This window comes from Orbicella faveolata, unplaced genomic scaffold, assembly GCF_042242905.1.
Source record: "Orbicella faveolata isolate gen_17 unplaced genomic scaffold, um_ofav_v1 contig_12, whole genome shotgun sequence".
NCBI lineage: Eukaryota > Metazoa > Cnidaria > Anthozoa > Scleractinia > Merulinidae > Orbicella > Orbicella faveolata.
In genome coordinates, this window is record NW_028301539.1 from 17,896,614 (window position 1) to 17,917,058 (window position 20,445).

At 40.1% G+C, this 20,445-nt stretch overlaps 2 protein-coding genes across 3 annotated transcripts; one reads left to right on the top strand and one right to left on the bottom strand.

Moving 5' to 3' along the window:
• The first annotated feature begins 296 nt into the window (after positions 1-296).
• On the top strand, positions 297-15,329 carry LOC110060884 (uncharacterized). 2 transcript variants are annotated; one of them, XM_089282615.1, is made up of 7 exons: positions 297-632; positions 2,944-3,222; positions 5,509-5,826; positions 7,179-7,502; positions 7,938-8,003; positions 10,671-10,820; positions 11,733-15,329. In XM_089282615.1, the coding sequence occupies exons 1-7, from the start codon at positions 584-586 to the stop codon at positions 12,185-12,187; spliced, it is 1,641 nt and encodes a 546-aa protein (XP_089138741.1). In that variant the 5' UTR covers positions 297-583; the 3' UTR covers positions 12,188-15,329. The 2 variants fall into 2 exon arrangements, with proteins under 2 accessions (XP_089138741.1, XP_089138742.1); XM_089282616.1 differs by having other exon boundaries at positions 306-632; positions 11,736-15,329.
• A 706-nt stretch (positions 15,330-16,035) lies between these two features.
• Positions 16,036-19,767, bottom strand: LOC149116923 (importin subunit alpha-5-like). Its single transcript, XM_089282626.1, has 4 exons — positions 19,542-19,767; positions 19,107-19,234; positions 17,943-18,118; positions 16,036-17,178 (listed from the first exon to the last, which is right to left on the bottom strand). Exons 1-4 carry the CDS (start codon positions 19,614-19,616, stop codon positions 16,985-16,987), a joined length of 573 nt encoding a protein of 190 aa, XP_089138752.1. The 5' UTR covers positions 19,617-19,767; the 3' UTR covers positions 16,036-16,984.
• Positions 19,768-20,445: the final 678 nt, after the last annotated feature.

The window sequence follows — 20,445 nt, forward strand, 5'->3', positions numbered from 1 at the left end:
CGTTGGATCATGTAAGCATGTTATTAGTTGGTAATAGCTGAGAGCGGTTTAATGTTTTCAATTGAGGGTCATAAAACAAAAAAACTAAAACAAAAATAGCCACCCTGGCCAATCACGAAAGACAGACATTTCGCTAAACCAATCAAAATTCGAAGCAAATCACATGTAGCTGTTGTGAAGCGCGGGAAAACTTGAGCGAGGGAGTATCTATTGGTTTTGGTCTTACGTCTGATTGGATGAAAAAGCAGAACGGGTATTTTAAGCCAATAATCCTACAGCGTAGCAATTGAAACCGAGGCAAAGGTGAATTACTTTCGACTTGAGAACTGATCGCTCAGTTAAAGTAAATAAAATGTCATTATATAGACAGTTCTATCCATTAAAAGTCGCTTCTAATCCCGTAATTTACAACAAATAAATTCACAGCCCGGCGCGTGCAAGGACTGAGTGCCATTAAAGTGTAACTGTTAAGAACTTTGCAGAGATAGCAGGCACGTAATACGATTTGATCGGCCTCTTCAGTTTATACTGATGAACATCAACTTCTTGTTCATGGCGGCTTGTTCCTCTTTTAGTTTGTAAGATGTTTTATTCTTTTGGCCTCGTGCTCCTTGTTATTATATCTCACCCAGGTACGTAAGAGTTTTATGATCTTTATTCAATATTGTTTGATTAGTAGTTTAGATGGGCGTCAGGGAACTCCTTAATCAACAGCGCATTATATGATATCTTTCCTTTCAAAACTTAAGAGCGAAGGGAGTTTTCGAATGCTTAGTCAAATCTCTTGGGTTTTCCTTCAGAAGACTATCAACAATTTTGTTTCCCTGTCAAATTAAATTTGCACAAAGTGTTTTGCACACTGTATTTGCATCTTGAAATGAACATTATCTCAAGAAATTACGAAAAATAAACTAATGGTTGTTGTTTTGATGTTTAAAATGATAATTAACACAAAAATTATCTTTCTTTTAATCGCTGCTGGGTTTATAAGAATCTAGCTCACAACAAACTGGAGAAAACGAAGCCGGTGCTTTTTACATAAAACAAAAACCTCCAAGTTGCAACTTGAATTAAAACCATGGCCTTATCAGGAGGAGCCGGGACTGGTTCACCGGCAAATGTTACGATATTGGTCGTTTTGTCTTTTACGCATCTGGTTTTTGTTGCCACCTACACCACTAAACGCTATTTAACATTCATGTTACTGCAATAGTTTCTACATTACTTTACATAATTCACCTTAAACAGGAAGATCTAAACGACAGTATCTGCGTTATCTATCGCGTTCGCCGTTTTACACTTGCGACGCGGAAAAACTTCTGAGTCAGGCTCCAAATAGGCTCCAAACTGGCTCCCAGTCTAGGCCACGTACGGTACAAAAATTAATAATCTCTTAGGGCCTCTTCATATGAGCCCGGTAACCGGGCTGGCTCGACGAATTTTGTTGTCTGTTCATATGGGAAATTTCAGCCCGGTCTGCTGGGATAAAATCCAAGAAACACAACCAAAATGGTGGAACATAAACTTGTATCGTTCGCGGCTGTCCCAGCTTTCTGGACTCTTGTAACTTTACTAATAAAGCTAATTCGCCTACTCCTAGAGTGGAAATACATACAAGGCAAAAATTGTGCCATTTTGGCCGTTATGTTGCGAAAGCGAAGCTATTTCGTGTAAAAAGTTGCGTCCCGGTTACCCGGGCTGGAGTGTTCGTATGGGAAAATTTTCATCCCTGTTACCGAGATCTCGGTCGCAAAACACGAGATCTCGGTAAGCGGGCCAGCCTGGCTTCTCATATGAACACATCGAAATTTTTACGATGGAAAGAGTGGCGAGGCGAGATCTCGGAAACCGAGCCAGCCCGGTTGACCGGGCTCATATGAAGAGACCCTTAGTGCCTCTTCATATGAGTTCGGTAATAGGGCTGGTTCAGTTACCGGGACGAATTTTATTGTCTGTTCATATGGGAAATTTCAGCTCGGTCGACCGGGATGAAAATTCAAGAAGCAAACCCAAAGTGGTGCCATAAAGTTGCATCATTCGCGACTAGCATAGCCTTGTTGACTCTTGTGACTCAACTAATAAAACTAATTCGCATACCTCTGAAGTGGAAGTACAGGCAAGGTTAAAATTATGTCTTTTTTGCCGCTATGTTGCGAAAGCGAAGGTATTTTGTCAAGAAAGTTTCGTCCGAATACCCGGGCTTGAGTGATCATATGGGATAATTTTTATCCCGGTTGCCGAGATAGCTCGGTAACCGGGCTAGCCCGCCTTCCAATATGAACAGATCGAAATTTTAACAAAGGAAATTGGAATGAGGCGAGATCTCGGTAACCGGGCTTATATGAAGAGGCCTTTACTAGCCGCGGGCGAGGGCTACACGAGGTCGTGCTAGCTGGAACGATTCGAGCGCAGTACAAAACTGACCACAGAGGGCTAATAATATTTTAATTTATTATACGGCAAGAAAGTCTTGATGTAAATACGAGCGTTCCATCGGTTCTTTCTTGGTCAGGATTTTGTAACTTGACATTTCAGTGAACTAAGGCCTCCAGTCTCCTGCTCTGCACTGTGCAAACTCCAAGAAACGTGAATGGAGAACATGATACGAATACGATATTAGGAACAATAACGAAACTAAAGAGAATGAGGGAGACATGAATAAAAATTTAAAGGCTCGGCGAGAAATTTCACTTGTCTGACTTTAATGGATCTGCCTTTATATGTTTATTGCCCATAATTGTAAAAATGATAAAATTTAAAAGATCTTTCGCGAGTAAAAATACATGAAACGAAATGGGGTAACAAACGCAAAGTAGCCAAGCTTATCGCTACGCTCTGTGATTGGTTCAAAATATGTCATCCTCTAAAACCATGGTAGTCGAGGTGCTTTGTTCTCTACCGATGCATGGTGGGTAGTCTTATTGTTTTCTCTTCACTTAACAGATGCCTCGTTCGCGATGGACACGAAGTGCGAAATAAAATCTTCCTGTCCCTTGTCAGGATGTCAAACGCACACTGATCCGATGACGGTCGATCCAGGCTCCAACATTACTCTCAACTGCACGATTATCACAGGAGGACTGGCTCGAGACATGACCTGGAACCAAACGTCGGAACGAGTTAAGAGTAGTACGGGGTTGTCGAATCTGGTTTTAGAACAATCAAATTCAACGAAAAGTGATGGAAAATATTCATGTCGATGCACCATTATAAAATTCGCGAGTAAGTGTTTCCTCATTAAGCCCTGGTACAATTCAAAACTACCGTATTAAAAGAATTTTCTTCTTACTATTAAATCTGTCTCAGGGGCGGTTCCAGGATTTTTCAAGGGGGGAGGGGGAGGGAGGGGATGGTACCTTGGGGTTTCAGAATCAATGGGGCATGTTCCCAAAATGTTGTAATTTAAGAATTGGATCCTGATTGAAAAACCGTTTCACTAGAAATACTGGCAATACTACAAAGTAGAAATTACGATGAGCCACCAGTCCAGAGGGTTTGTCTTTATTTCTTCCATGAAATATTCACAACCGTTTCCAAACTTTTTATGTTTTGCTTCTCCAAAAGAGGGGTGACTAGCCATCCAATCAACCCCCCTCCCCCTTCCAAATCCGCCCCTTTGACATGGTATGAGATATGACATGATATAACATGGCATGACACAGCAAGACAAGACCTGTCGCGATGTCATACATGAGTCGACCTAATCGACGTATAATTACACAAGTACGTAAGAGTTTTATGATCTTTATTTAATATTGTTTGATTAGTAGTTTAGATGGGCGTCAGGGAACTCCTTAATCAACAGCGCATTATATGATATCTTTCCTTTCAAAGCTTAAGGGCGAAGGGAGTTTTCGAATGCTTAGTCAAATCTCTTGGGTTTCCTTCAGAGAACCATCAACAATTTTGTTTCCCTGTTAAATTAAATTTGTGCAAGGTGTTTTGCACACTGTATTTGCATCTTTAAATGAATATTGTCTCAAGACAGTGCGAAAACAAACTAATGGGTGTTGTTTTGATGTTTAAAATGATAATTAACACAAAAATTATCTTTCTTTTAATCGCTGCTGGGTTTATAAGAATCTAGCTCACAAAAAAACTGGAGAAAACGAAGCCGGTGCTTTTTACATAAAACAAAAACCTCCAAGTTGCAGCTTGAATTAAAACCATGGCCATATCAGGAGGAGCCGGGACTGGTTCACCGGCAAATGTTACGATATTGGTGATTTTCTCTTTTACACATCTGGTGATTGCTGCAACCTGCACTACTTAACGCTATTAAACATTCATGTTACTGCAATAGTTTCTACATTTGCATAATTCACCTTTAACAGGAAGATCTAGACGACAGTATCTGCGTTTGCTATCGTGTTCGCCGTTTTACACTTGCTACGCGGAAAAACTTCTGAGTCAGTCTTCAAATTGGCTCCCAGTCTAGGCAACCTACGTTACAAAAATTGATAATCTCTTAGGGCCTCTTCATATGAGTTCGGTAACAGGGCTGGTTCAGTTACCGGGACGAATTTTGTTGACTGTTCATATGAGAATTTCAGCCCGGTCGACCGGGATGAAAATTCCTCAGGGAGCAAAACCAAAGTGGTGTCAAAAAGTTGCATCGTTCGCGACTATCATAGCCTTGTTGACTCTTGTGACTTAACTAATAAAACTAATTCGCATACCTCTGAAGTGGAAGTACAGAGAAGATTAAAATTATGCTTTTATGGCCGCTATGTTGCGGAAGCGAAGGTATTTTTGTCAAGAAAGTTTCGTCCGGTTACCCGGGCTTGAGTGATCTTATGGGGAAAATTTTCATCCCGGTTGCCGAGATAGCTCGGTAACCGGGCTGGCCCGCCTTCTAATTTACAATTCAAAAATTCAATTCAATTCAAAACTAAAAAAGAATCAATGGGGCATGTTCCCAAAATGTTGCAATTTGAGAATTGAAACCTAGTTGAAAACCTTTTACTGGCAATGTTAAAGAGTACAAATTATAATGAAATACCTGTCCAGACAGTTTGCCTAAATTTCTTTCATAACATTCTCAATTGTTTCAAATTGTTTCACAATCCAGTGAATCCACCCCGTCCCCCCCAGTCTCTAAATTTACCCCTGTGACATGGCATGTTAACATGGCATGACACAACAAAACAAGACCTGTCGAGACCAGTGGTCAAGGGGAGGGGCCCGGGGGCCCCGGGTGCCCCCTTATTTTGGGTAGAAAAAGAAGAAAATCACAGAAGGAAGAAGAGTCGGTAGGGCAAGCAATACAAAACCGCCCCCCGCCCCTCTTAGCTCAAGGTCTGGATCCGCTACTGGAGACGTCATACTTGACTCGATCAAATGGACGTTTAATTATGCAATAAGTCAAATTATTCCCGCATTTTTATTGGTTCTTACTTATGATCAAATTGAGGACACACAGACGTATCGATGAAGTCCTTAACTTTTGCCTTTGTCAATGGTCACATATTTAAACTCAGTAAAATATCTACTTGCTCTTTTCTTTAGGCGCATTGGAGATTGTAAGGCCATTTACAAGTTCGCCAAATGATATCATCAAAGGAAAGAAAAGGGACTTATTATGCACTTTCAAAGGTTGGCCCCTCCCTCATACAGTTTATTGGCTCAAGAACAGCAAACTAATAACCAACGGAACTGAAGGCATTTATCATTTACTGCAGAGGAAGGGACACTTAAAGCTGCAAAGCAAACTTCGTCTTCCACCCGGACGTGAGGACCAGGAAGGTGTCTATGTGTGCAATGCAACAAACGGTATTCCTGGCTGGTCAAGCAACAAATCTCGTCGGATAGAAATGTATTTTGAGTGTAAGTTATGTTGTTAAGTCAGTCCAGCTAAAACAGGTATTTCCTACTCAATGGGTCTTTTAAGAAAGCAAAATACAGGGTCGTACCAAGCCTTGAGAAACTGGGGGAAGGGGCACAAAGGTTTTAAGTAACTTGTTGTATTTTAAAAGTAGAGGGTTTTGGGTCCCGCAAACCCATTGGAATGTTCCCTGTATCTTGGAACCACCAATTCTTTCGCCTGTCAGAGTCATCAGGGTAAGTTCGTGGTCATTTCAGACTTTCTGAGGTTCCTTAGTAGCCTGCGAACGCAGACATATTTCCGGCTGTCACTTGGTTTCGCCGAAAAATAACGTCTGCGAACCCGAGCTAGGAAACGATTTCTGTGACGTAATGCCTTTTGTTTCTCCTTGGCCAATCAGATTCCATGATAGAATGAAACTCGAGCGCTCCTCGCAGCGAACACCTCGCGCAATAGTTCTGGGGTTATTTGAGCTAAACTGTGATTGGCTTAGAATTCCTACGTCACAGAAATCGTTTTCTGGCCCGGGTTCGCAGACGTTATTTTTCGGTGGAACCAAGTGACAGCCGGAAATACGTCTGCGTTCGCAGGCTAGTTCCTTAGAGGCAGAGGCGTGAGGTGGTTGAGACTGGTTTATCTCGTGGTTGACGTTAGGTAGGTCGTGACCTGCTTAAAGGCGAAAGATAGAGAGCTCGGTCAGTTGACGACAATGGTAGGCGGCAAGACTTTTATATCAAGCTCACCAAGTGTGCAAATCCCACTAAGAAGGAGTTTGAGACGGCTTTTCCGAGTGACTGAAAAAAACTTCAGCAAATCAACAGTGTCGAATCAGGAGGTGTCAGTAATCCATTGATTACATCATGTCTGGAAGAGGAGACGGCTAGAGTCAGTCTTGCTTGTACTGCGGCTAGTCAGTATCCTTCTACACGGCCACTCACTTTCGTTAGTTCCTCTTCGTGGTTTTCGCCTGCTACCGCCTTCAAAAGGAGTTCCTGTATGCTTCAGATGCCTTGGTAGAGTGTGAAATCCTTCTGGTTAAATCCAGTACGAATACACTCTGTTGTCACATCAATTACCGAAAAATACATGTGGCGGAAATGCTCCTTGGGTGTAGAAGGAGAGTAACGTGCTACTGTCCTCTATTTCTTTCTGTCATCTTTTGTTGTGTTGTCCTCGTTCATCAGGGTCTCCAGTCTCAAGGGGTTCCATTTCACAGCATGTCTTGTGACCGGACATGATGTGTGTGATCCATCGGGCTTGTTACATACGAAAAATTCGTTGTTATTTTTTAACATGTACAATCGCTTTGAACTCAGTTTTATTGGGAATTGTTTCTTTTTTTTACTGAATACAGGTCCAATACCAGAAGGCCCGACCATTTCTGATACGGAGGTTTCAGTAAGGATATTTTCCAATGTGAACCTGACGTGCTTGATTGATTGGAATCCTGACAATCCATATTGCCCAGAATATCAGCTATGGTCATTACCAAGAAATGGCACAAAACATAATCAATCTTTAGAAGACACTGGCAGCCAATGCAAGAAAGAGCTCGTCCTTTCTATTTTTAATGTTACAGAAAATGACGAGGGTACATACAGATGTGACTTCTTCTGCAAGGACAGAAACACCACTAAAGCTACCATCGACTTGAAAGTATTTGCTCAGCCAACTACAGGTATCGTAAGAAAACTTTATGGTCAAATGTAAACCGTGAACAAAATGCACTTGATGGCTGGTTGGTTGTTTGGCTGGCAGGTTGACTGCATGCGTGATTGAGGGGCATGTCATTTAGTTAGTTGGCTGGTTGTTTAGTCGGTTGGATGACTGATTGACTGACTGACAAGGGGCTGGCTGGCTGGCTGACTGGCTGGTTGTTTAGTCGGTTGGATGACTGATTGACTGACTGACAAGGGGCTGGCTGGCTGGCTGACTGGCTGGTTGGTTCGCTGACTGGCATGTTGGTGGGCTGTTTGGTTGGTTGGCTGATTGCTTGTTCACCTTGCTCACCTTGGTTACGAATTCAGTTTTGTTACTGACACCGCATATACAATATATTTAGTCATACTGCTTAGCTTTGCAAAGGTTAAACCTCTTCCACTCTCATTTTCAGAGTTTCAACCATCAACTGAATACAGGACCACCTCAAGTGAGTCGAACAATTTCCTGGATCATTCAGGTGAGTCGTTGTCAGTCAGTCTCGAATTGTCTGTCAGCAGCTGTTTTCACAAAAAGCTTTTCAGTCAGCAAAACATTAGTTGTAAACTAGATTGGACAAAAGAGGAAAACGGTTTATAAGTCATTACATACACTGTATCACCAAAAGATCGTAATAAAATGTCTTCAGCCGTCATATCCGTGAATGATGGTTAGTTTCAATAAACGTACTGACAGTATAAAGTTAATTGTCGAACGCGCAACTTGATCAAGGAAGGCAATCGAACATCTATGAAGAATTACCAATCGTAGCGTGCAATTTCTTGAACATTTTATAATACGTAAGTTCTGTCTTGTTACATGTATTATTTTTTAATCTTATCGACCCATACCGAAACCAAACAATTGAAAAGAGGATCGTAAAAAATATACCGCCTTTTGACTGACCCAGGCTGCGTAATTATTGCCGTATCATGTAATAATTAAATGAATGCGCGCGCTCTGATTGGTCAATCAGCTATGGTTTATTGTGCCACTAAACTCGTGGCAATCTCGCGTGTCTTCTGAATTATTACTTGGGCGTATCCGAAAGGGAGCCCAAGTTTAAAATTGCCCTTCATTTTTGTTTGCGTTCAGTTACAAATCGCTGTCTGGTCTCTAAAGCGCATGCGTCACCTGTGCATGCGTACAGCACATGGAATTTGCAGAAGTTGTCGTCTTGAAGAGTTAGCACGGATTCCATGATTTCTGGGGCGATGAAATGATATACAAACGAACACACCGTTCGAGGTAGACCAACACTAAAGGACATTGAGCGTTTTCGGAACGGGTTGGTCTGCAAGCTTTACGAGAGATCAATTTACGAGCGAACATTTTGAGTAAATTTATCAAGAATCATGTTATACCAAAGGAGCCATCAACCGGGGCTATCAACTCTTCAACTTGATAAAAAGCACCTTCATAAGCGTCATCGTATGATCGTGAACCAAGTAGAATCCCAGCACGAACTCAAGAACGTCTGAGCAACAAGAGCAGAAAGGTTAGAAAATTTGTTTACGAATGTATCTGTTCGAGTACACCTAGGTAAAACGCGCCGAGAAACTTCGTTAAGTATAATAACGATAAAATCTCGAACTAAACGATATTTTCTCGTTATTTTCTTGTAACAGAGCTTTGTGTCTTTACAAGAATGAAACCCATGTAGCGAATTATTGTACATTTAAGCTGAAAGAAACTAATGTACATGTACGTTGACCCCAGCAAAACAATTCTTGGCTTGCACTGTCACCTAATCCTGACGCAATAAAACCATTTAGTGGATTAAATCAAGAAATTGTGATGTTATAGGAGATTAATAAAGATGACACTTCGCTAATTTTTAATTAATTCTGTGCGTTTTCCCAAGCTCAGATATTCGTCGAAATATTTCGCACAAATTTACAGAGACGAGTACCTCCGCGGTACGCCAACATTGCGGCCGGAAAATAGTGTAAACATCTGAAGCTTACTTTGGCCATCTAGGCGACTGACTGTCTGTACTGAACAAGCAAGCATTTACATTCCCAAGAAACATAGATCAGAATTTATTGGTAATTATTTGTTCAATAAACATTGTTCTTCATTCAAAAAGCTTGAAATATTCCTTAAACATACTGACAAACAGAAATTCCCACGAAACACCAATTTCAATCAAAGTTCCCTTTTTTCCAAAAAACAATATCATTTGCAAGGGAGGATGAAGCTGACAAAAGATATCCCTGCAAACTTTGCTATAGTTTCCCTTTTAACCCCCAAAAAGTAATAAAACATTGTGTGGTTCCAGAATATGTTCATATTCCCCCACAGAATGCATTGGAAATTCCTGAGGGTGGCAGTGGTCTCAAAGGCCAAAATCTTTAAGGAAATGTATGACGCTTAATTGGAATTTCTAGAGTGGGGGGATAAGAAAAAATCCCTTCCGTGTATGAGATGTGGATAATTTAAGAAACTATACATTTTCCAAAATCTCCGCAAAAGAAAAGTTACTTCTTCTCTAAAAAAACTCTCCCAAATCATACTATAACCAAAAGAATGCAATCATTCAAAACAATATCTGAAACAAGCTGGGTTGAAAAGTGTTAACCCATAGAACAAACATGACATTTTAGTATCTGAGTTCATTTCAATAAGCAATACTTTATCTCTTTTTTAAAAATCCTGTTGGCCACATAGATGGACACAAATGCAATCATATAGGTTGAAAGTTAGCATTTTACTGCCAAAACCTTCATTGCTTTACTTAAAAAAAACGCAGACCACAGACCAGGCCTAAAAAAACGGACAGCGGGCAATATACAACACTATGCTAGAGTATGAAACAATCGACAAAAGACAACTAAGACTTCACCATGTCGATTTCCTGGCGTTTACAACTCGATATGCCAGGAAAGACGCCCAAGTTTACGCAGATATGCGTGTTGTTATATAAAAGCAATAGACCACAAGTTTTTATGGTTTAGAGGCATGATAAACCACTTGGGATGGTGGAAGAACACGCGAAGAATTCGTAAATCACGAGCCGCAGGCGAGTGATTTACGAATTCTTCTCTTGTTCTTCCCACATCCCGCGTGGTTTATTAACCTATAAACCATAAAAAATTGTGGTCTATTGCTTAAATGTACTGATTCTACTGACGTGGTTGAATTTTAGATTCAAAATCCACAGAATCCACAGAAAGCCACAGAAAGTGGTTCCAAGCAGTCCTCATTTCATCAGTGGGAATTGTCATCATTTTGGCCTTGTTGTTTGTGTGGTTCGTTGCCAAGGAAAGAAGGACATCGTCATCCTCCAAAACAAAATGTAAGTGGTAGATTGCTTGACATAATATTAATATCATGACGGCTTCAGGGATCATGTAATTCATTTATTGACTGAGCGTTGTTATGGGTGCTTTGACCTCGTATGTCAATCAAGTTTAAACAAAGGAAATCATGACGGCGACGGTGTTTAGATATTTGATCTTAATTACGTAGATTTTTACGATTTTATCTCTCCGTTTTCTCTTTAATTATAGTTTCAATTGAGAAGATATATCAAACACTCGAGACAGTATTTGACCATATTCGAAACACCTCGAAGTTCGTCAAAAACACTCCGCTGCGCGCCGTATCTTCAACTCTCTTCTCGGTGTTTGGAAATGTGGTCAAACACGGTCTTCTGTGTTTGATAATTGCATCGTACATCGTTTTACCATGGTCTAATGTTTTCTACTATCTATCATTTTCCTATTTTCAATAACCAGCATAGAGGAAACCAACGGTATATGCTCCATGGAGACGAATTTAATGCCGAAGGGATAAAAATTCAGGGAATAGCGGAGATACTTCCAGTCACTTTATACTACGGGGAACGGCGAAGAGAAACACCGGCCTGATGAGCCACTAGTAAACGTTGGGCTCAAAAACAGTCTTGAAGCTTTACTATCCTCGTGGTTTTTACCTCAAGCAGGACAATTAACATTTCACTTGAGGCACTTAAGAATAATCTCGGTAGTCACGGAAGTTAGGGAAAAAACCCTTGTAGCCTTCTTGTACCGTTGTTTCTGGCGTAGCTAGCTGGATTAGGTCTATCAGTTTCAGATGTGCGGGACGAACAAAAGTCAGATTCCAAAAGTTCATGTCACAGGTCAGTAATCTGGGCAGCCAAGCCACATCCGGTTTGAACGGAGAAATCAACCTTTTTGTAATAACTTCTCGTTTTCTTTGTTGTCAGCAGATTGCCCAGTGGAAAAAGAGTTCATAAACCAACTCTTTATCAGCCACAGTTCAAAGGACTTTGGTTGGGTCACTGAGAATCTCATCCCAATTATCGAGAAGCATTCGATTGCATACAGCATCCACAATCGGGACTTCGAGCTTGGCAAGCCCATCGTGGAAAACATGGCAGATAGTGTGTACGGCAGTCGTCAAGTGCTGATTGTGTTGTCTGAGAATTACCTCGCCAGCAACTTCTGTCGAGAGGAGCTGCACATGGCCGTCCAAAGGGAGGCAGACGCCGACGATTCGTCACTGCTTCTTGTGATGGTCAACAAGTTGAAGAAAAAGAAATTACCTGCCGCGTTGAGAAAGAAGCGTGTGCTGGATTTTGACAAGCACAAGAAGAAACAAGATTGGGAAGAGAAAATGTTACGTGAGATTTTAGATGGCGAATTAATTAGTGGTGTTTAGAAGTTAGTTAACAACAAACAACCCGGAGACCATGTGAATTGGGCTATGGTGCTTTTTGTCTCTTTAAGGAGTGTAAATTGCCGCGTTTGGTATCATTTAAGGGTGTTCTCGGAACGTTTATATGCCCAACCAACAAAGCATCTTTCAGGGTTGCATTCAAACAGATAAAAAACACCATTACTGTGTTGGTGGTTTGGACTCAACGAGCGTGAAGTCGTTACAATTTCTTCGTACATGAAAGCTCTTTACTGCCATTTAAGTCGCCATTGCTTTTTTTTTTTATTCTCTGTCTCTGATTGGTGTATTCGCGCACAATTTAGTCTCCTTTAAGGCTTTAACCCCACCCCGGGATACAAACAAAAGTAAATTTCAGTTTCTTTTATTGTAATTGTTTTCAGATAACTTAAAGACCGGCTCATTCGTTACATTTGTACTATCAAAAGTTCAAGCTCAATTCAGTTCATATCAAAACTGATCTAAACAGCCATTTTAAGTCAGGTCTACGAACGTCATGTTAGCGAACCGATTTTTCGCTGTCGCGTCACCGTGGCAAGTAAAGCGAGAGTTTTTTGTTTTTTTTTTCACCAAAAAAACGTTTTCTGAATATAACAAAAAAAGTTCTAAATATCTCGAAAACAAATTAAGAGATTTTGAATCATTCAGGCAAAATTTTTCAAAATTTTCTTGCAGGAGTAAAAGGAGTGGCTTTATTACTTGTAGCGATATGAAATTATTGGAATGCAGTTTTGAAGTGAGAAATCCGGCCTCGCTGAACTGGTTTGTTTCTGGCATACAACTGAGTATTGTTTCAAGAAAAATAGCGAGGAAAACACTGGGCTCAACTAAAAAAAATGCTCTAATCATTTCTAAATATCCGTAAATTTTCTAAATTTCCTAATATTTTCTAAATATCTCGGAAAACTCTAAATATCCCAAAAAATATTCGGATATTTGTTGAAAGGTCTGGCGTGAATCACACCCAGTTTGTTGAGAGAAAATTCAACTCGCTGTCCGTTCGCATTTTAGTGTAGGGTTAATTCTTACTTCATCTTCCATTTTGCCAGGTTTAAATTTGAACGTGATTTCCACGTTATAATTAGCCGGTAGGAATTTTTAGACTTTTACTATGTCAAGTGCGAGATCGACAGTTTTTATTATTGGCTTTTATATCAATAGTTTCTAAGATTTTTCTAAAATATTTGCTGTTGAGGTCGTGCAGGGACTGTAATGTTGCAGGATATTTCATGGCCAGATCTGCTATGTCTAATTTATAATGACGCGCGTATTGCGCATTTTGCATCAATCTTTTTGCTCGAGTAGAACTTAGTTATGAGTAGAATTACATTTATATGGCTCGCTGTAACTACAGATTTATAGCTGTCAGTGTTGACAATGTACTGATTTGCTACGTATAAATTTCTTAATACTTATATTTATATAAATATTTATCTATTTATATTAGTAAATTTAACTTAAGTAAGGATAAATTTTTATAGTTTTCTGATCACTTAATGTTGTTGCGATTTGGCTATGCTAGTTTTCTATGTATTTTGCATCTTATCTCAAACAGTTTATTTAAAATAAGGAATCTAGAATCCTGTATAAGCTGGCCTAATTACTCAGATATCTCCTTTTTAGTATAGGTTATCATACGGTTTCGAGTTCAATTTGGAATTAATTTGCACGAGTGAGTTTTTGAAAAAGCTGAAATTGCACAAGCCGCTTCGGCGAGTGCAATTTCTGCTCTTTGAAAAACTCACAAGTGCAAATTAATTCCAAATTGAACGAGAAAAACCGTATGATTACTTATTAACAATATAAACATGAAAAAATTCGCGTGGAGGAAGCGGCGTCGACAAAGTCTGGATCGGACCGGATCGGATCACCGAAGGAAAGTATAAATGTTAAGGAGTTTAGGTCAAAATGAGGAATATATCTGCCTGTCATTAGATAGATGTTGCCATGGTAACGGCCTAAATCCAAAAATTGACAACCAAAACATAAGCCTTATTTTAATAGTACCCATACTGGTAAATCTCTACGGGGAAAACTCAAAGAGAAATTAACTAAGTTTCCTTTTCTAACTCGCGCTCTATAGGGAGGGTGTTCGTAATTACTCTAGGGGGGTACCTTAAGGTGGCTCCCCATAGTTTTATGATCGCACGAGCGCTGAGGAAGTAATCTGCGCGCGCTCAAAGGAAAACGTCTCGTGTTTTTCGATATTTTATTACGTCAACATGAGCACAAGAAGCAAAACTGACAGTGAATTTTCTCGCGTTTCCTTCGGTGAAATTCCGTAAAATTTGGCAGATTGGTAGTAAATATTTTACTTTAGTTGGAGCTTGTTTTTCAGGGAAATCTAAAAGACCAGGTTTTTTTGCAGCAGTAGAAGACATAAATTTGAAAATATCGAAAAAACTGCCTTTACAAACCCTACTTTTTTCGTGTTTAAAATTCGTATCCCGCTGGAAGCGATGTGATGTAACAATTTTGGAAGATTTCACCGAAGGAAATTCATGAAAATCACAAATAAAGCCATAGAAACAGTAAAAAACACATTTCTTTTGGCATTTATAATTTAAGACTAAATCCCAAAATTTTAACAAAGATGATAGCAAAACACTATTTAATCATTGCTTATTACATGTAATAAGTTTGAGAGGACTAGGTGTGAAAGCGAAGGCAAAAACAGCATTCAAAACATAACACTTGCGCGCGCAACGCCATAAATGATTACCCTATGGAGCCACCTTAAAGGCATTTTTTCTCATTCGAGAAAAAGATTTCCGCACAAAATATTCGTGATCATTTTACATGATATCATTGGCTTAGAAAATTTCCTATTGTCTTTCAGCCAATCTTAATCCAGAATTGCGATGGGTAATTTGCACTGTTACACTTTTCTGTACTGCTCTCAGCCAGTCAGAATTGAGTAATTTTTTCATGTATATTATACTTGTAAATATATTTAATTTGTTGTTTTTGTTTTGATCATCTGTGTAATTGAAATTGAGTAAATAAATAAATAAATAAATAAATATGTAAATATAGACATGAAGTGTCTTTACGGCGTGCGCTGTTTAATTATGTATTTAATCACTGCTGTTTGTGCTTATTTCTATAAAGTTAGTTGGATATCTTGGTTTTGAGTCTTATTACTCCCGTCGCCATCATACTAACACGTTGCTATTCTGGCCCAGCAGCGCGTAGAATTCCACCGACACGGCCTCAAATGCTGCCATTTTTAGGCTGTCGGGGTAGCGCAAATGTGGTCGCAAAATGATACACCAACTTATTCAATACTTAGCCGAGACTTTTTTTTTTTATAGGGATTAACTTGCAATATTTTTAGATAGATTTGATATGCTGGAGCACTAAGTGCTGCGCTGCTGCGCAGTTGTTCCGCGCAGCGTTACATACAGTATTATTGAGAAGTTGAAACTCCTTTTGCTGTTGCGATATTGCGCGCAACATGTTGAACTCTTCACTATTGGAAACCTGTGCGCAGTGTTGTGGCGCTGACTTATGTTAACCCAAACACCATCCGATTCTGAGATGGCTTTTCTCCTCCGAGATCTGATTCAAACAAGTAGAAGGCGATTCATTGTGCTGTGCACCTTTTCCAAAAAGAGAAAAATATAGTTTACAAGATACCTCTGGAAAACAGTTTGCCTAAACTGGAAGTACATATCGGACAAAACTTTCAAGCGGCAGGCGCATGTAATCTTCATGTTCTCGGTAAACTGGAACAAACTATGTAACACGAAGCTATCGTTGCTCTAGCAACGAAATTTGGGGGAGGGGGCTCGTCACGCAATCTTTTTTGCCAGGATTAACAAAACCATCTCTTAAACTACGAACTCGCTGAATATTTATTGTATATACAACCTTTTCTTAGCATAAGCTACTGGCACAATATCAAGTCTCTGCCTTAAATTAAAAACGCTTAATACATTGAAGAAATCCATGATGCTAACATAACTACCTACCAATCATCGATCTGTTTTGTAACTTTCAATTGTCCTCATTAATACGTTTGATCTGGGCACCAATGCCTTTCAAAATTGCCTTTCGTAAAGTTCTTGGCTTCGCTTGGTGAAAGTCAGTAAGTGTTTTGTGCATTTTTCCTGCACTGGATGAAGTCCGAACAAAGCTAATTAACTATTCACTCTCTTGCGCTCTCTTTTCGATTATCGCCACTAATACAGGGAAATACCTTGGGTAACTGTCTTGCGGGGGAGTATCCTTGAGTTAATTCTTTCCAGGATTTGTCCATGTTTGATTTCTTTTAGGGTCTTTCCTTGGATCAATACTTTCGGGAAATGATCATATGGGCACTTTCTATCGGGGATTATCCTTGGGGTACTTTCTATCAGGAACTATCCTTGGGATACTTCCTTCCGAGGGATTATCCTTTTAAGGAATTATCCTTTGGTTACTTTCCTCTGGGGTTAATTCTTTTGGGGAATTATCCTTGGGTTTCTTTCTATCAGGGATTATCCTTGGGGGCACTTTCTTTTTCGCCTCCTATAAAGGGGGTTGGGGGTCCTTGCGAGGGTCTTCATTACGGGGGTCGTTGGATAATGACTGCTTGCTCTGACGTACCGCAACAAATCTCACTCTCTCTACTCACTCACACGCGATGGGCATACGCGCGCTCTTCACACAAAGTGTGTGCGTGGCTTGGTAATGAGGGGAGGGGAAGGTAGGGTTGGACTATTGTCGACAACTCCTTCATTGCCTAAAGGGGTGGGACTTGTCCACAGCAGGGACCAGACGGGGGAATTTAGTCAAGTGTCAGTTGAACTGAAAGCCTTCCTGAGGCATGGTGACTCCAGCACAAAACTGAAACTGATCCGCATTCTGATCGATGCCTGGCATGAGTTTTTCGTCCTCGTCTTCGCCGCTAAAGTAGTACTCAATTATTTCAAACGCTTTCCTATAGATTTCCTCGTTGTCGTGACTCTGAAGGAATTCGATCTTGTCTAAACCTGGAGAATGAAGGAAAAAAAACAACAAAACAATCAAAACCAAACAAAAAAACAAAACAAAACAACAAACAAAAAACAGTTTCTTGCCATTAAATTCAACATAACATCAGCGTTACTCCAAAAAGAAATCAAGCTAAGTCCAGGCAAAACCGGTCTCTACGAAGGTTCACAAGGAATGTGGGCCTGAATAGTGTAATTTTAAATAAATCAAGAAATGAATCTCATTCAATAAAACATCGCGGTTGTTTAATCGAAGATAGTGACCACTTCGCAGAACTCCGTAAAATAAAAATTATTACAGGTTATTTCTTGCTCTGAGGGAGAATAAAAATAGAGAGGTTCGCAAGAATTTCAACTACCTTTGGGAGCGCATAAGAAATTCTGCTTCAGTATCAAGCATTGAAAGAACCCTTGCAAAATTAACATTTCTCAAATTGATATGGTTTGGTTTTACTGAAGCAGATTCATATGGCGTTGGAAGAGAGAGTGGAATCCTCTCTACCCAGGGAGGGGAAGTCTGATAGCAGTGCCAGAAGTTGCCAGTTGCAAGAAATCGCAATATCTTAGGCAGTACCTGGCAGCTATGTAGCAGATTTGATCAATTATGATGTTGAAATGAACACAGAGGACACCCAAAAGCATTTAAATCCCTACAAGGTGTCCTTTAGAAGGCCCTACCAGGGTGAATTCAGGCAAGAGACAAGAACACCCCCCTGACACGTCCTCCTTTAGGTCTTGTGTTGCGTGAAAACCCACTGACTTACCATAAGCTTCCTCAACCATAACTGCGAACTGGTTAATGCCATCATTTTGAAATGCATCCTGTTTTCCAACTCTAAGGATGTTCTCTAAGCCACTGAGTGCCACTTGAACAATTTTTGAATCCATGACAGTCAGTAAATCACACAGAGGTTTAATGACTCCTTGACTAACCAGGTATCTGTTGAAGCAAATATGTGTCTATTGTATTCAAAGAGGCAATTGCAAAATAAAAACATAGGGAAAGACTTCTAAGATTAAATACCAAGGCAAAAAAAAAAAAAAATTAAAAAAAAAAAGAAAAAAATAATAAATATATAAATAAAATAAACATTTTGTGTGAGTCACCTCATTGTCACCAAACTCACTCTGCTATGTAAGAATGTATGCTATTTAACAATAATTATTAGACCCGTAGTCTGAAAGGGCTACAGGTCAATAGCCCATGAGGCGAAGCAAAATGGGCTATTGACCCGTGGCCTTGAGGGCAAAGGGTCTAATAGCTAGGGTCTAACTAGTCGGACAGAAAATGCAATAATAAGTTAGCAAATGCAAGTTGAAGAAATATTTATTTAGGAATAAATTGAAAGACAGCGTCATGCTCGATTGCGCCAATTTCGCTACTTGAGGACTATTACTAATGGTCCTCCAGTAGCGTAGCCAATTAAAATGCAGGATTTGCATTAGTCCACTAGGTGGGTGATACTAAGTAAAGTTATTAACAACACAAATTATGGTTACCAGTTGGCTATTTGTGTCCCATACCAGGGAGACATACCTAACACCATTTCAGAACAAATCCAGTTGGTAGAAAAGTAGAAGAATTGAACTTGGGTAGCCTGTGTAGCTGGCAGGATTTGTGAACGAGTGATTTTTGGTCGCAGAGCCACTGTTTTACTCTCGACTCACCACCAATCCTGTTACGGCTTTGTTACTCATGTTCATGGCTTCGCTGCTAAAATACAAGCACCGAGTGTGAAATCCCACCAGCTATACAGGCTTCACTTAGGAACCACCAGGGTCACTGTAACCTCCACATCATGTTACCATTAAATATGTTATTGTAAGTAAGTTACCATATCTCTCTTTGCCCCAATTTTTTGTTACAAAACAAATATCAGGGAAACAGTTTCACTTTTCTATATTTATGCATTATTACTAAGACCAACTTGATTTGTTCAGCTGTTCCCCCAGATGTAGCATTGGTGATGGCCCATGCTGCTTCTTTTCTTGTTTTAAATTCTGCCTTGCTAAGGATCTCCACCACCATTGGAATAATATTGGCATCAATTACTGACTGTGTTAAAAAGAGAGAGTATGTGCATTAAAAAACACAGTTCCAAATTTAAATGTTGTTAATTTATGACACAGACCCCGGAGGGGAGGGGGTACTCCCTACAGGTGACTATATTTCATGATTTGAATCATGGAACTTGCGATCGAAAAGAGCATTTTATGGTATTTTTCTTTTTAAAGGAAGATGTGAAAGTTATTCCTGTTAATTTTGGTTGCCAAGTTGCAAGTTGTGACACAAATCGAATTTACACGCTCCGGTCACGCGACAATTTCGACCGGTCTTTAAAAAGTGTCAGGTTATGGCTTACCATCAATAAGATATGAAACGGTCTCGAATCCTCGATGAGGGTGATCAGGTGCCCCAACAGCCTCTCCTGGTCCATAAACTACCGGTCCTAAATGATCCAACATCAAGAACGGGTCGCACTGATCGATGCGGTCCCCGATGGGTCTACGAACTAAAAATCCACCGCCTTCTCTCATCTGCCGGGACTTTTCGATACGATCTACACCTCGAGCCACAACCATTTTCTTTCGTGTATCAAAATCTCTGTGGTACACTTGTAGACTTTTACGCCTGTTTTTCTTCTTCTGAGTTCAGTACACTTGTCGCACCTTCGTGTTGTTTATATGCCAGCTGGCCTTGACCCGGGATGCATTGCGCGCCGAGAATGACTTGGCGAATATTTTGCGGTGTCACGCTTACTTATCGGGGAGGGGCATTGCAGAAGATTGCCGACATGACTGAAAACTGTCCGAAATGTGAGCACGTGATGGAGGAGTACTTGCGTGGGACGCGTAATTTCCTGCTAACAATTACTATGCCGAAAACCAGCCTTAAAATTATTTATTTCTTCCGCTCTCTCATCTCCCACGTCATACATTCGTTCTACTAGCTACCCAGCGTAAAAAAACAATTCTTCACTTTTTCGACCCTTTTTCTAGCCTGAATTTCAGGCATCTATTAGGTTCGCACACTGCAATTCGGACTACTCTTTTTCTTCTGCTAGCACTCTTCCTTGAAAGCAGGTAAATTTTGTTTGATTTTTCGTTCAGGCGAATGAAATCAGACAAAACATCCGTCAATTATTCTATTTCACGCTCGGATAAGTTTTGACTCCGAAGAGTGCTCCGTCTCTAGTGTTAAATGTTAAAGAGAAGTTAGGAAAACATTACCCCTGGGTTGGGTTTATTATATTATTGTTATTATTA